General features: G+C 51.5%; 1 protein-coding gene across 1 annotated transcript; it reads left to right on the top strand.

Annotated features, from left to right (window-relative positions):
• Positions 1-7,623: 7,623 nt before the first annotated feature.
• ZP3 (zona pellucida glycoprotein 3) lies at positions 7,624-15,315 on the top strand. Its single transcript, XM_068969242.1, has 8 exons — positions 7,624-7,932; positions 9,868-9,986; positions 10,824-10,927; positions 11,008-11,185; positions 11,278-11,395; positions 14,009-14,100; positions 14,231-14,361; positions 15,098-15,315. Exons 1-8 carry the CDS (start codon positions 7,624-7,626, stop codon positions 15,313-15,315), a joined length of 1,269 nt encoding a protein of 422 aa, XP_068825343.1.
• The last annotated feature ends 938 nt before the right edge of the window (positions 15,316-16,253 follow it).

Raw genomic sequence — 16,253 nt, 5'->3', positions numbered from 1 at the left:
AACATTGCATATAGTAAGTGTATTTTTAAGTGATTTTTATAAGCATAGAAAAATTGTCTGGAAGGATTCATTACAAACTGGTAACAATAGTTGGGGGTGGGAGGAGATGTATTTCATTTTCTCTTTAGACACGTTTTTCTTTTTTTTCCACACCAAGAGGCTTGTGGGATCTTAGTTCTATGACCAGTCCTTAGCAGTGAGAGTCCTAACCACTAGACCACCAAGGAATTTCCAACACTATTTTTAAAGGTAATTTTTAACACTCTGTAATTAAAAGCCAAAACATTGTACAAAAATCCATTCTTCTTAGCTGTGATCAAGGTGACACACTCAGGGACTTCCCTGGTGGTCCAATGGCTAAGATTCCATGCTTCTGATGCAAGAGGCCCAGGTTCGAACCCTGGTCAGGGGTCTAGATTCCATATTCTGCAACTAAGAGTTCATATGCGGCAACTAAAGATCCTGCATCCCTCATGCCACTAAAGAATAAATAAAGATCCTGCATGCCCCGGACAAAGACTGACGATCCCACGTGCCACAATTAAGACGCAGGACAGCCAAATATATATGTGTGTGCGTACACACACTAAAAAGGTCACTCACTCTGTCAAGTGGGCTGTAAATGTTGTACACAATTTGACATTTAATAATGAAATAGTGAAAAGTTTTCCCGATCGGCTTGCTCTTTATACCCCTAAATCTCTCTCCATTTCTCCCAATGCACAAAGAAATGTGCCAAATCTCAGCCCGTCAGGGTCTCTCCAGCTAAAGTCTGGCTACAGAGTTCATGCAATGGTAGTAGTATCAGTGTTGCGTGTGTGTGTGTGTGTGGCAAATTTCAGCTGCCCCACAGTTCTCACTATTCTCAATCACACATCAGTTAGCTTGTCTTCCCAGGGTGACAGGTAGAAAGTCCTATATTTTAAAGCACCTATTGAGTATCTACTATGAATAGTTGGGGGAGACAGGCACATATCCATAAATCCCAACCCTTGTTTGTATTGGAGTTATTTATCTGGGCATGTCTACCTCCAGCCCATAACACAATTGTGTGGTATTGACTGAACTGACTTTATTGTAAAGTGTCAGAGAGACAGTAAAGGTTAGAGACAGAAGAACAGGAACTGGAGTCCGATTAATCTGCAATGAAATCTTTGGCTGTTCCCTGGCTGTGTGACCTTGGGTACCACTTGTCTGAGTCTTAGTTTGCACATCTGTGAAATGGGGCCAATGACACTTCCCTAGATGGGTATAAGGATTAGGGTACTCAGCCTAGTCCCCGTGTGTTATGAATACATGGTGAATGGTAATTATTTTTATTATAGCTATTTTATTATTATTTATGAAAGTGCCCTAAAAATGTCACCTTTCTCATAATTTGTGCTTTTTTGTGGAGGGAGGGCACGGGGTCATATTTAGGAAATACCCTTCACCTCACTCTGCCCTGCGAGGTTGTATTTCCTTCTAAATGTCTTAATTTTTGTTCTTTCACGTTCAGCTTTTTCATTTCTCTAGGATTCATTTTTATGTATGAGATAGAAATCCAATTTCCCCCCCATATGGATAATACTTGTCACAGCTCCTATCACTGAGCGGCCCATCTGTTCCCCTTGTCGTGCATCATATTTCCACATATGCAGGGCTGTTTTGGGCTCTCTTGTCTATTCCACTGTACTTTTTTTTTGTCCTAACAGCACCCTGCCTTCATTACCATGGCTCTATAATACGTCTTTGTATCTGTTAGGGTGTGTCTCTCACATTGTTCTTTTTCTCCAAAAGTCTTGCTTCACGGCCAAGTAAAGGGCCAACTCAGCCTTTCTATATAAATTTTAGATTAGTTTTGTTAAGTCAAACACACACACACTCATGCACACACATGCACTCACACACACACATGCACTCACACACACAACCTGTTGGGATTTTGATAGAGCTTACCAATTAATTTTGGGAGAACTGATATCTTTGAGATTGCATTTCCCACCCATGAATATGGAATCTCTAACTAGATTATATTCTTTGATGATTTTCATAAATTATTCCTCACAAATCTTACACATCTCTTTGTTTTCTTCATATTTTGTTTCAGGCATTGCTTTTGGAAACTGGTTAACAGCCTTCTTCTGAAAACAGATCCCGATGGTCCTCTCTTTCACTTGAATCTGACCTAGAAAGGGTTTATTTTTAATCTTATTTTGAAATCCTCTTTACCCTTTACCCATATAGAGCAAATATGAACATTTTGCTATATAAGCTTTCTTTCTGTATATATGTAATATGTGTGTATATGTAATTTGCTATGTATCACATATTTATCCATATACATGCACACATATGTATACATGTACATGTGTTTTCACATACACACATGTCTATTTACACATACATAACCTTTTCCTAAACACTGGGCATCAGGACTTCCCTGGCAGTCCAGTCAGTGGTTAAGACTCCACGTTTCCAACGCAGGGGGCTTGGGTTCGATCCCTCGTCTTGGAAATAAGATCACACATGACTTGGGGCGAAAGAAAAGAAAAAAAGCCACTGGGCATCATCTCTTCTCATGAGGAGGCACATGATGTCCTTTTATCCCACTAAATATAGTGTTTATTCGACTAATGGTTAACTCTGACAACGTGGCTAAAGTGCTATTTGCCAGATGTATCCACTGTAAAGGGGCTTCCCAGGTGGCTAAGTGATAAAGGATCTGCCTGCCCATGCAGGAGACCCTGGTTTGATTCCAGGATCGGGAAGATCCACTGGAGAAGGGAAAGGCTACCCACTCCAATATTCTGGCCTGGAGAATTCCATGGACTGAATAGTCCACGGGGTCACAAAGAGTCGGGCACGACGGAGCGACTTTCACTTTCATTGAAAGTTTTAAAAGAATTAACTTTGGCCTCCCCATTGGGCATGTGGGATCCTAGTTCCCTGACCAGGGATTGAACCCCAGCCCTCGGCAGTGAGAGGCTGAGTCCTAACCACTAAGCTACCAGTGAATCTGTCTCATAGGATATTTTTAAAGTCTTATTTATTTAGCTTTGTCAGGTGTTAGTTGCGGGGCACATGCTCAGTAGTTGCAGCACATGGGCTTAGCTTCCCCGAGACATGTGGGATCTTAGTTCCTTGACCAGGGATCGAACCCACATCCTTTGCTTTGCAGGGCAGAGTCTTAATCACTGGACCACCAGGGAAGTGCCCTATCGCAGGATATTGAATGCAGCTCCCTGTGCTTACAATAGGGCCTTGCTGCTTCCCATTTGTTTGTGTTTGTCGCACCATGTGGCCTACGGGAACTTAGTTCTCTGACTAGAGACTGAACAGTGGGCCCACAGTAATGAAAGTGCCAAGTCCTAACCCCTGGACTGCCAGGGAATTCCCTGTTTCCCATTCTGTATGTCATCGTTTGCATCTGCTAATCCCAAACTCCTAATCCATCCGTTCCCCACCCATCATCAGCTGATTGTTAACCTGCACTAATACTTCTTGCCTGCATCTGTTACTACTGTGATGATTGCAAATGGTTATTTTCTGAATCTGTTTCTCCTTCTACAATCATTAGTCTGCATTGTACTATAAGGAAGTCTCCCTTTTTATGGGAAAAGCTTTCTCATTTGTGTGTTTTTAGCTTCTGCACGGACACTCATGAATTCTTATTTTTTTCAATGTGCTGTCTTATTGTCTTCATTCATTCTGGTGGACAGTTGTCCCCAGGTGGGCCAGTTACCACAACCCTACCCCATTCATTTGGCTCCTATGTTCTTCTGACACATCCTTATCATTTTGTGAGCTTTTTTTTTTTTTTTTTTTTGCATAACAAGATGTTCCAGATTCACCCTGGACTTTCCCGGCCCCAGTCCTGGAATCAGCCATTTCTCCAAGGAGACTTGAGTCCTGCATTTAAAGAGGAATAGTATTTTAGAAACCACTATGGGCTTTGGGCTTCCCAGGTGGCTCAGCAGTAAAGAATCCAGCTGCAGTGCAGGAGAAGTGGGTTCCATCCATGGGTCGAGACATCCCCTGCGCAACCGACTCTAGTATTCTTGCCTGGTAAAGCCCATGGACAGAAGAGCCTGGCAGGCTACAGCCCATGAGGGTCCCAAAAGGATCAGACACGACTTAGTGACTAAAGCAACATTACGACACCCGGGCTTTAAAAAGTTTTAAGTAAGGGAAAATGCTCTGAGCTGGTGCCGCCGCTTTGGTGCATTCTGGCCGCCAGGGGGCAGCACTTCTCAGAAAAAATGTAAAGGGTCCAGAATCTGGTCTGGCTGGTATGGTGGGGCTGGACTGGCCATGCTCCCAGGGGTGCTGTCTCTGGTCCTTGTTTTGAAAAACAGCAATACACATGCTCACCACCACCCGTGTGCATATAGACTCTCACCCAGACTCCCCCTACGCTCACCAATTCTTATCTATTTTTCCCCTGAAGCCCTCCATGCTATGATATGCTTAGTTGCTCAGTCGTGTCCGACTCTGCGACCCCATGGACTGTAGCCCTCCAAGCTCCTCTGTCCATGGGGATTCTCCAGGCAAGAATACTGGAGTGGGTTGCCATGCCCTCCTCCAGGGGATCTTCCAGACCCAGGCATCGAACCCAGGTCTCCCGCATTGCAGAAGGATTCTTTACCATCTGAGCCACCAAGGAAGCCCTCTAAGGGGGGTTAACTCCAAGGAGGAGAGGGGCCGATGGCTTCAGGGATGCCCTCCCTGGTCGCTCATCCCATCAACCCCACCCTACTCTCAGCACAATCTGAGAACACAGCTGTAGGACTGAGGGGTCCCTTTCCCAGCAGAGGACACAGTCTCTTCGGCTAGCTGTCCTTCGGGGGCCTCAGGCCACAGCTGGCTCTCTGCCTGTGGGCCTGCTAGGCAGGAAACCCAGGTGGTTTCTGCTGTGGTGGGCAGGCCGCCCAGGCAACCTTGGAGCTTGAACTCTCATCTGCTTCTCTCCCACCACACCCCCACCTGTGTTGATCAAGTCAGAGGAAGTGGTGGGGGTAATCTCTCCCTTTCATTTATTTTCCCACAAGTTTATTAACAAAAACACACACGTTTATTAACAAAATAACAAGTTTATTAACACAAAAACAAAAAACACCTAGGAAGTATATACTTAAGCAACTTACAAGTATGGTTCAATCCCTTCAGTTAGTGTTAGTTGCTTGGTCGTGTCCGACTTTTTGCAACCCTGTGGACTGTAGCTCAGATTCTTTACTATCTGAGCCACCTGGGAATTAGAAGCAAACATTTACAAGAGCACACACTTCCGGTGGTAGCCAATGAAGAGACATGAGACTGTGGCCGGTTGCATCCCTGGGTTGGGAAGATCCCCTGGAGGAGGGCATGGCAACCCACTCCAGTATTCTCACCTGGAGAATCCCATGGACAGAGGAGCCTTGAGGGCTACAGCCCATGGGGTTGCAAAGAGTCGGACTGAAGGGACTTAGCAAGCACGCCTGCACTTCTGGTGCCAAAAGCTCAGCTTCTCTCTACACCAGTGCTGGATCAGATCACAGAGACAGAGTTCTGGGTGAGGGAGAACAGGATAACTTTGTTACTTTTCCAGACAAAGGGGGACACAGTAGGCTAATACTCTCAAAACTGTGTGTCCCCCCTCTTGGAGAAGACAGTGAAAAGTTTTATAGCAATTGTTCAAAGCAGGCATGATCAGCTCGTGGACATTCTTCTTGGGTTGGTGAGGCACGTAGGAGTCAGCATCATCAACCTTCAGGTCCAAATGGTCTGGGGTCTATGTGTTTGAGGGCAGCACACCGTTGGTAATCGTTAACTTCTCCCACCTGGAGGGGCTTTCAGTATCTGCAAAATAGCTCAAAGATACTGTTGTGTGTACCCATTCGTGGGGAAAGGGCACCTTGCCCCAAGGCTGCTCTTGACTGTTTCTCCCTGGTCTCAAATCCCCTCCGTTCCCTAATTAACAAGTGCTTGAATCTGCCCATTGGAACCCAGGGAAGGGCATGGGGGCTGAATGAAGGCTGTCTCCTGAAATCAAAGAAATGGGGGATACAGAAAGCCTTTTTGTCCAGGAGCCCCACAGCGCCCTGCTTGGTATCACTTCTGCCCCTAGGAATTTAACGCCGTGACTATTTTGAGTTCTTTCTCTCCTCTTGAAGGAATCTCACCCAGACCTGGAAAGGAGTAGGCCGTGAGGAAGGGCTCACCCTGTCTGTCTGTCCTTCTCCACCTCCCCAACCAGGACCGGTGCAGTAGCCCCCCTGACTCTTGTCTTCAGACCTACCCTTCCCCAACTAGAGCTGGCCAGGTCACTCATCTTCCCCACCCTACCTCTCTCACCAAGAATAAAGTCCAGCATCTCAGCCTAGCACCTTCAGGATCCTGCCCCAATTTACTTCCCCAGCCCCCTAAACTGTCACTCTGTCCCCTAGGGACCTGAGGCTCCAGCAGCTCTGAGTTCCTGAGGTTTTCCCTCAAGTCTACCCAGTGCCCTGTCTACACCTCTGTTCACACAGATCCCTCTGCCTGAACTGCCCTTCCCTGCTACCTCCTATGCGGTTGAGCAGCAAGGACTTCCGTGGTGGTCCAGCGGCTAATACGCCATGCTCCCAATACAGGGGGCCCAAGTTCGATCCCTGGTCAGGGAACTAGATCCTGTATGCCATGACTAAAGATCCCACGTGCCACAACCAAGACCTGGTGCAGCCAAATAAATAAATTTCGAAAAATGCAATCTTATAAAAAAAAAATAAAGTTGAGCAGCAGCCCACAACATTCCCTGGCCTCCTAATGATACCATGGTTTCTCTGCTTGGAAAGAGCTCCCATCTCTGATAAAATTCTCCTCATCCTTAATCAATCCTTAGTCAAGGGCTTTCTCCTGGTATCCCCCAGTAATCCAGGCTTCCCAGGTGTCACAGTGGGAAAGAATACGCATCCAATGCAGGAGACGTGAGAGACGTGGGTTCGATCCCTGAGTCGGGACGATCCCCTGGAGAAGGAAAGGGCAACCCACTCCAGTCTTCTTGCCTGGAGAATCCCACGGACAGAGGAGCCTGGTGGGCTACAGTCCATGGGGTTGAAAAGAGTCAGACACGACTGAGCAACCCACACACCCCCCTTTAAGGATCCAGGGTAGCTCCCTCTCTAGGTGATGAGGGAAAGGCCAGCAAAGGGTGGAAGGAGGGAAGGGGTGAGAAGCTATGTCTGACCAGGCTACCAGCTGATGCTTCTCAAAGCTTAATGTGAATACAGATCACCTGGGGACGGAGAGGGAGACCGGTCCTGACTTAGGCGGCCTGGGCTGTGTCAGAGAGTCTGCGCTTCTCTCTTTCTTTGGCCTGCCCGTGGTGCCTGCGGGATCTTAGCTCCCCTATCTGGGGTTGAAGCCATCCCCCCCTCAGTGGAAGCATGCCTTCCTGACCACTGGCCACCAGAGAAGTCCCAGAGTCTGCCTTTGAACAAGCTCCCAGGTGAGGCCGGTGCTGCGGGCCCGGGGGCCACTTTGAGCATCAGGGGCCTGGCCCACTTGATTGGCTGGGGAAGAGGGGTGGTAGGGAGCCCAGGTGTGAGTGGCCATCATCAGGGGTATAAGACAGTGGGTGGCGCCTGCCCAGGAGTCGCAGTAGGTGGGAGTGGCTTCGTGGGCACCATGGGGCCGTACTCTAGGCTGTTCTTCTGCTTTCTGCTCTGGGGAAGCACGGAGCTCTGCAGCCCCCAGCCCTTCTGGGATGATGAAACCGAGCGCTTCAGGCCATCGAAGCCGCCCACCGTGATGGTGGAGTGTCAGGAGGCCCAGCTGGTGGTCACGGTCGACAAAGACCTTTTCGGCACCGGGAAGCTCATCCAGCCTGCGGACCTCACCCTGGGCCCCCACAACTGTGAGCCGCTGGCCTCCGTGGACACGGATGGCGTGGTTAGGTTTGCGGTCGGGCTGCACGAGTGTGGCAACATCTTGCAGGTGAGGCTTGGCACCCCCTCGGCAGCCCCGGCTTTGGTGGGGTGACACGGGAGGGGGCCGGTGATGTAGAGTGTGGGTGCAAGGTGGGGCTGGGGTGGATCCCTTTCATGCGGGGGAGCTGGGTGGTGGAGCCGCTGAGACCTGAAGCCGGGCCTTGGTGGCGCTGGGGTGGGGGAGTTCTGCCTCTAGGTGCCAAAATTGGGGAGATGGGTGGAGAGCAGGAGTGGCAGTGCATTTTGCGCCAGACCGGGCACCTCCCACTCTGATTCCTGAGGACTTCTAACCCCTAAGGGGCAACCAGAAGACATATAGTCAACATGGGTGCGGGGGCGTGCGTGATGGGATACTCTGCAGGTAACCCAGTGTTTTCATGGGGCCCTAGAAAGTTGTATGGAAGAGGTGAATTTTGAAACCTCAGAAAAGCCCAGAAGTCATCACAGGGGAAAAAAAAACCTATCTTGGTGTCCCTTATTCATGTTAATGGCTTTGAAGCCTTGCGTTGAAAGTTGTTTGAGGGCAGGGTCAAAGGGCATCGTGGTTGAAGAGGCTCAAAGTGTGTGTCCCGTGGGGGCAGTCTCAAATGGGGGTGTGTGTGCAGGGGGAAAGCTGAGTAATTCAGGCCAGACAGCCCCCCCAAGGAGAGGGGGAGGGGCAGAGCCTGGGTAGGAGGGCCCTCCTAGCAAGGGCCGGGTGCACTGGCCAGCGGGTGCACAATTCCTGGATCAGCTTCCTGCTGCCCCTCAGAGGGTCTATCCTCCCCTCCCTTACGCCCCTGACCCAGCTGGCCCTTGGACTCTGGTCTCAGTTTGGCTAGGGGCAGGGCAAGTTCAGCCCCTGGAGTCCTCCTCGGGAGCTCTGGTCTCAGGGTGGTCCCCAGGGCTGAACTTGAAGCCACCTGGACCTCATTTCCTTGGGGAGAGCTTAGGCAAGCCAGAGCTGCTCAGAGTTAAGAAATTATCCTAACCTAGTAGCTCCCAGTCTTAGGGCATCAGAGTCACCTGGGGAGTGGTTAGAACTCCTGGTTCCCATATTCCATCTGAAATTGGGATGGAATTGGGGGCAGATGTCAGTATCTGTAAGATTCCCCTATGCCTCCACCGTGGAGCACAGCTGGGCAGCTTGCCCGGTCTCTCAGATGAGAATCACGTGGGAAAAATCACGTGGGGCTCCGGCGGCTTGTGGGGAACACCCCCTGCGCTGACCCTGGGGACCCTGCTTGCTTTAATGTTGCTCCACTGTCCTGACTTCTTTCCTGTTGGACAAGGAGCCCCACATTTTCCCTTTGCACCGAGTCCCACAAATATGCAGCTTCTCCACCTGGGGACTCGCTAATGGACAGCTAGGACTCACTCCTGAAGTTTGAGCGGTGAGGGCGGGCTGGGCAGCTGCTTGTTGGGAGGGGGTTGTTGGGAGAGGATGCAAATTGCCCAGCAGCACCTGCTGGTGCTCTTCCGGCCTTGGGCAGCCACAAAACCAGCTGCCCCCTCTGCGAGATGAGCGTGAGAATAAGTCAGAAGGAGGGTGAGTTAGGTGGTAACCGCTGTGGCAGTGAGTTGAAATTCCTGGAACTTTCTAGCCTCTTCCTGGGGGCCTTCTTGGGCCCCTGGCATTCCCTGGAAAAGGAAATGGTGTATGTGTCTCGGGGTGGGGGGCAGCAGCTTGAGACGGGTGCTCACACCCAAGGCCTCTGGTCACAGGGTGCTGCTTGTTGGTGACACGGAGCTGGTCCAGACCCCCGGGGAAGTGTCACTGTTTTGTGGTGAAACGAGGTGCGAAGTGGGGTGCCTGTGCAGGCCCTCCCATGGGTCAGCGAAGTGGGCTTTGAGCCCAGGGCCTGTGTTCTCTCCACTTCCAGCAGCCCTGGCCCCCCAGCCCCTTGCTGGGCACACCTGGGGCAGGTGATGCTGGTAGAGTTAACCCCTTCCTTTCCCTCAGGTGACCGACGATGCCCTGGTGTACAGTACCTTCCTGCTCCACAGCCCCCACCCTGCAGGAAACCTGTCCATCCTGAGGACTAACCGCGTGGAGGTCCCAATCGAGTGCCACTACCCCAGGTCTGTGTGGCCGCCCCTGGCCCAGAGGCTCCTTGGCAAGCATGTCAGCCTCCTGGCAGCACCTGGCAGCGAGGCTGTGAGGACAGGGGAGGGGCTGGGGCTGTGGTTGCCGCCCTCAGTCCTGGTAAGGGTGGCCCTGCGGCCTCTGCTCGGAGCCCCTGAAACTGGCCGGGGCCACAGCTGCCTCCTGGGGGAAGCTGCAGGGCTGCCCTGCCCCCTCAGTTCAGAAAGGCTCGCTTGGTAGAGCAGAGGTGGGTTCCAAGCTCTGACCTTGACCATGACAACCTGCACTCTGTAGCTGAGTGAGGGTCGAGGAGGCCCCAGCATGAAGCACGTGCCTGTGACCTTGGAGCATTAAGCTTGGGGACCGGGTGACTGGCTTATAACTACAGGGCCTGGCCCTGTGTGCTGGGTTGAGTGCAGAGTAAGTAAAAGTTGCTCAGTTGTGTCCAGCTCTATGCGACCCCGTGAACTGTAGCCTGCCAGGCTCCTCTGTCCATGGAGTTCTCCAGGCAAGAATACTGGAGTGGGTTGCCATTCCCTTCAAGAGACCTTTCCAACCCAGTGATCAAACCCAGGTCTCCCACATTGCAGGCGGATTCTTTGAGCCACCAGGGACACCTAGAAAGGCTTTGAACTTGACTGTGATCTGGGAGGGAAGTGGTGTTGATTCAATGAAGGCACAAGGAACAAGGCATGTGTGGAAGGGCCTCCCTGGACAAGATCCGGTGGGGCGGTGCTCAGGCAGGTGGGCAGACACACCCCAGAGGAGGACAGTGTCTCTAGTAGGGCCCAGAGCCGCACGCCAGGTGTGGGCAGCTGCTCGTTTCTTCCTAGGCACGGCAATGTGAGTAGCTGGGCCATCCAGCCCACCTGGGTGCCATTCAGGACCACGGTGTTCTCGGAGGAGAAGCTGGTTTTCTCTCTGCGCCTGATGGAGGGTGAGCAAAGTGGGCTGGGAGGGGGCAACTGTTGGGGATGGGGTGCTCCGGCAGGCTCTCACCCGCGGCATGCCTTGCAGAGAACTGGAGTGCCGAGAAGATTACGCCCACGTTCCAGCTGGGAGATAGAGCCCACCTCCAGGCCCAAGTCCACACTGGCAGCCACGTGCCCCTGCGACTGTTCGTGGACCACTGCGTGGCCACACTGACGGCAGACTGGAGCACCTCGCCTTACCACACCATCGTGGACTTCCACGGGTGAGGCTGGCCTGCCTCTCCGGGGACCCTTCTGGGATGTGACTTGTGTCACCTTCTCCATCTCTAACTGTGTTCACTTGCTCTCTTCAAAGCTGTCTCGTCGATGGTCTCACTGATGCCTCGTCTGCTTTCAAAGCACCTAGACCCAGACCAGAGGTCCTCCAGTTCACAGTGGATGTGTTCCATTTTGCTAATGACTCCAGAAACATGGTAATGGCTTAGTAGCCTGGAATAAGCCTGAATTCTTAGGGTCGGGCTGACCAGGCTTCCTAAGCTGATGCTGTCACTCACGAGCTGTTCCCTTAAGCAGTGATCTGATAGTTCTGACCTATCCTAGTAACTTAGCAAATAAAGCCATGATCTCCAGTGAGATCTTTGGGAAAGCATAGGCCTTAAGAGACTGGTAGAAAATCCATGTGGGATGGAGTGAGAAAATCCACGAAGGATGGAATGAGTCAGGGATCCTGGAAACAGAACAAGGTAGAGGGGGACCCAGGGGACTCAGCTGACAGGTCACATCAGATGACATTGAGTATCTGGTGACCAGGTCACTGACATCATCCTCACCAAGGTCAGCAGGACTGGAACCCAGATGGGCTGAGTAAAGGAGTTCATCAGAGCAGGTGCCAGCTTTTCTGGAGGATTTCTAGAAGCGGCAAGGGAAGCAGGTGTGAACTTCTCATACTAGCTAGCCTCTCAAACTCAAACGTAGGCTAGATCAGTGACTTCTTGAACCCTGAGTTCATCAGCATCACCTGGAGGGTTTGTTGAACTAGACCGCTGAGCCCATAGCCTCCAGGGTTTGGTTCAATAGACTTGGAGTGGAGCCTGGCACCTGCATTCCTAACAAGTCTTCAGGTGCCGTTGATGAACCACTAAGCTAGGAAGCTCAGCTTGACACTAAGGCGGGAGTGAGCTAGAATTGGGACCACATGTGATGACTGGCAGGAAGAATAGGTAGGACTGGCAGCTAGCCAGAAAGTGCTGGTAGAATCTTGCAAACCAAGATGCTTTCATTTTTTGAATATTCACTTTTGGCTGTGCTGGGTCTTCGTGTGGGCTCGTGGGCTCTAGAGTAGGGGGCACGGTAGTTGCGGCACACTGGCTTAGTTGCCCCGCAGCGTGTGGGACCTTCCCCGACCAGGGATCAGACCTGTGTCCCCTGCACTAGCGGGTAGATTCTTAACCGCTGCACCACCAGGGAAGCCCTCAAGTAGCTCTTAAGTGAGTTTTCCTGAGATAGGAGCGGAAGGATGGGAATTCGGGATAGCTGGTCAAGAAGAAACAGTGATTAAAGCAAGTATTTCCAGCTCTATCTCTTGTACTAACCACCTGGAAAGATCATCAAAATACTGATATTTAATCATCCCATATATTTTCACTTAACTGGGGTGGAATCTGACATGAACTTTCCCATTCCATTAAAATCTAAAAATATGTGAAGGAGAAAGGATTTCAAAGCAAAGAGCTATGTACCTACCATCTAGGTTCTGTTAGTGTTTTATGCCATGCCTAGTCACTAGTGTCTATTTACAAATGCATCAAAAGCCATTTAAGTTCTCTAACAAGCAGCTAGGTTTACAGAGCACTGAGCCAGAGGCTCACGTGGCTGGGTGGCATTGAGAGGTGAGCAGTGGGAAATTTGTAGATGAGCACACAGGTGCTACTTCCTCACCTGAGAACAGAAGTCGTTTGCTACAGCCAGTGATGAAAGGTGCAACTGAAGCTACTGGGTGTTGTCCTGAAGCTTTGTAATGGCAGGTCATGTGTTTGAATGGAGCTGGGGAGAAAGACGAGACGAGGGAAGGGTCCTGGTCCCCAGATCGATGACCTTGTGGGTCTTAGGGTAGAAGATCCTGGCTGGGGTAGGGTGTTGACCTCACAGGTGGTCCAGGGGAAGGAGGAGATGAGGCTTCACACAGGCGCTGGCCATCACGGCCGACACCTGAGCCAGTATTTGCATATCTGAAGATGGGGTGGTACCTAAGACCACAGGAGGATCTTGATCAAGGGAAGGCAGCCTGACCTCTGGGAAGGCTCTCCCTCAAAGGTGGGCAGGTGGCTGGGCCAACTGTGGCTAGAGTACAGGGGAGATGGACTCTTACTCAACAGCTAATGAGGAAGCGCTCGGGGGGATCTGCGGCCCCAGTTAGCATCATCTGGGAAGAAGCTGAGAATAGGGATGCTAAAGGACCAGGAAGTGCTGCTTTGGGTTGTGAGAAGGGGTGGAGTCGGACAACGGGAGTGCAGCCTGGCTGATTCAAGTTTCCGAAACTGTTTCCCTGCTGGTGCATTCAGCCACTAGGTGGTGACCACAGCTTGTGGTTCTGTATGTCGAAGGCTTCAGGACAGGTAGCTGGCATTCAAGTGCCTTGGCAGGGCGTGTGCGTGGGGGGTGTGGGACCCCTAGAGTATGAGGGGGACCTCTGGTTGTGGATGCCTCTACCAAGAGGCCCTGGGCTGACCTGAGCTCTGGTCTTGTCAAAATTCCTCCCATTCCAGCAGCAAAGTTGTATTCTGTTCCCACTGGGCTTGATTCCCTGTTCCTAAGGTTTTGATTTAATGAGGCCCTGGGAGTGAGACACGGCTGAGAGACTGGAGAAGTGTAAAAGAGACTAGGAATAAAGCTGATGGGTTGGGTTCTGATTCAGAATCCAATGTGCAACTTGCTCTGGACTTCTAGGCAAGCTGGTCTTTGAAGCTGCCTCCTTCTGTCTCTAAAGTGGGCTTCTGTCCTCAAAGGCTAAGGGTTATTGAAGAACTGGCTTACCAGTCACTGAGCTGCCTAGAAATTTGCCTGGTAATAGCTGCTCTTATTTCCAGATATATATCACCTGTCACCTGAAGGTCACTCCGGTTGACCGAGTCCCGGACCAACTAAACAAAGCATGTTCCTTCAGCAAGTCCTCCAACCGGTAAAGACACCAGACTGGGGTGGAAGACCAGCCACCCTTGCTCATGTTGATTTCTCCCAGTGTGCCCACTGTTAGCAAACTGCTTCCTACAGGCAGCACAGCTGTCTAACTTCCTGTATTTCACTCTTAGGTGGTCCCCGGTTGAAGGCCCCACTGACATCTGTCGATGCTGTAGCAAGGGGCGCTGCGGCATTTCAGGCCGTTCCATGAGGCTGTCCCACCGGGAGGGCCAGCCTGTTCCCCGAAGAAGTCGCAGGCAAGGTAGGTCTCGGGAGGCCCCTCCTCTCAGAGGCACCAGCTGTTGCCTTAGGGTGACAGTCCTGTCCTTGTTCCCCATTTAAAGCTGCTTACCCCTAGGGGATGGCTTCCTGGGTGGCACTAATGGTAAAGAAACTGCCTGCCAATGCAAGAGACATAAAAGACATGGATTCTATCCCTGGGTCAGGAAGATCCCCTGGAGGAGGTCATGGCAAGCCACTCCAGTATTCTTGCCTGGAGAACCCATGGACAGAGGAACCTGGCAGGCTAGTCCATGGGGTCCCAAATAGTCAAACCCTACTGAAGGGACTTAATATGTATTTCCAGGGGATACCATCTCAGAGCTAAGCGGGAGAGGCTCCAAGCCCCCACCTGATGTTGGCCAGGGCCATTCTGCAGTCATCCTGGAGTCCTGACACACAGGGGGTTATTGTTAAGTTGCTCAGTCGGGCCCAACTCTTTGCAACCCCATGGACCTATAACCCGCCAGGCTCATCTTTCCGTGGGATTTCCCAGGCAAGAATACTGGAGTGGGGAGCCATGCCTTAACCCATGTCTCCTGCGTTGGCTAGAGATTCTTCACTGCTGAGCCACCAGGGCAGCCCATAATCTCGGGTCTGGGAGACTAATGCAGCTGCTAGAACTAAACCTACTGGTTCAGCCCGTTGAGCAGAACAAAACCCCTCACCTGATTCCTGGCTCGGGGACTCGGTTAACCCTCGGATGTCTTGTCTTTCAGTGACGGAGGAAGCAGACGTCACAGTGGGGCCGTTGATCTTCCTGGGGAAGATGAATGACCGTGGCGTGGAAGGGCCCACCTCCTCTCCCCCTCTGCTGATGCTGGGCTTAGGCCTGGCTACTGTGATGACCTTGACTCTGGCTGCTGTTGTCCTGGGTCTCGCTGGGAGGCGTCGGGCTGCTTCTCACCCCGTGTGCCCTGTGTCTGCTTCCCAATAAAAGAAGAAAGTGAACTTGGTGTGGAGCAGTGACTAGATGAGTGAATTGGGAGTGGCTGTGTAGGGGCGGAGGGCAGATAATAACAGAGTCATGGGTTCAAACAGTGAAATCGAAGTACCACTGTCTTTATGAGGCTATATGGGCTTGTCTGGTGGCTTGGTGGTAAAGACTCCGCCTGCCAATGCATCCATCAATCCCTGGGTTGGGAAGATCTCCTGGAGGGGAAGGTATGGCTGTCCACTCCAGTATTCTTGCCGGGAGAATCCCATAGACAGGAGCCTAGCGGGCTACAGTTCATGGGGTTGCAAAAGAGTCTATAACACAACTTGGTGAGTAAACAACGAAGAGGAGAGGCCAGGATTGGTGTAGACAAGCCTGTGTTTTCCTGGCTTTGGGCAACTCGTCCTTCCTCAGTCCAAGGCTCGCTTGTTCAGGGGCAACTATAACCCTATGTCTCCAGTGAGCCCAAAATGAGAGAGGCTGGAGGCTGAAGTGGGGTGGGCCCTGCCCCACTTCTAGGCTGGCAGGGGGTCCATGGATCTGGTGCAAGGAGGAAAGGACTTCTAGTCTTTCTCTAGTGGCAGCTGGTAGAAAGCCACATGTCTGTGGGCTAGAAGCTCGAAGGCCATAGGTGATGGCCGTGGGCAGCGCTCATCTTGAGAGCTGAAGCTGCTGTAGAGGAGCCCCTCTGGGGTATGGGGCTGCTGTGGTCTCGGCTCACTTCAGTCACTCAGTTGTGTCCAACTCTTTGTGATCCCATGGACTGCAGCACGCCAGGCCTCCCTGTCCATCACCAACTCCCGGAGCTTGCTCAAACTCATGTCCATTGAGTCGGTGATGCCATCCAACCATCTCATCTTCTGTCATCCCCTTCTCCTCCTGCCTTCAAACCTTCCCAGCATTAGGGTCTTTTCAAATGAGCCAGTTCCTTGCATCAG

The sequence above is a fragment of the Capricornis sumatraensis genome, chromosome 3 (assembly GCF_032405125.1).
Source record: "Capricornis sumatraensis isolate serow.1 chromosome 3, serow.2, whole genome shotgun sequence".
Taxonomy (NCBI): domain Eukaryota; kingdom Metazoa; phylum Chordata; class Mammalia; order Artiodactyla; family Bovidae; genus Capricornis; species Capricornis sumatraensis.
The sequence above is the reverse complement of the archived record's forward strand: the minus strand, read 5'-3'. Positions and strand labels throughout refer to the sequence as shown.

Coding starts and splice junctions, on each gene's coding strand:
- ZP3 (XM_068969242.1), top strand. CDS start 7,624: ATGGGGCCGTACTCTAGGCTGTTCTTCTGCTTTCTGCTCTGGGGAAGC. Junction 9,987..10,823: donor ATCGAGTGCCACTACCCCAG/GTCTGTGTGGCC, acceptor GTTTCTTCCTAG/GCACGGCAATGTGAGTAGCT. Junction 10,928..11,007: donor CTCTCTGCGCCTGATGGAGG/GTGAGCAAAGTG, acceptor CATGCCTTGCAG/AGAACTGGAGTGCCGAGAAG.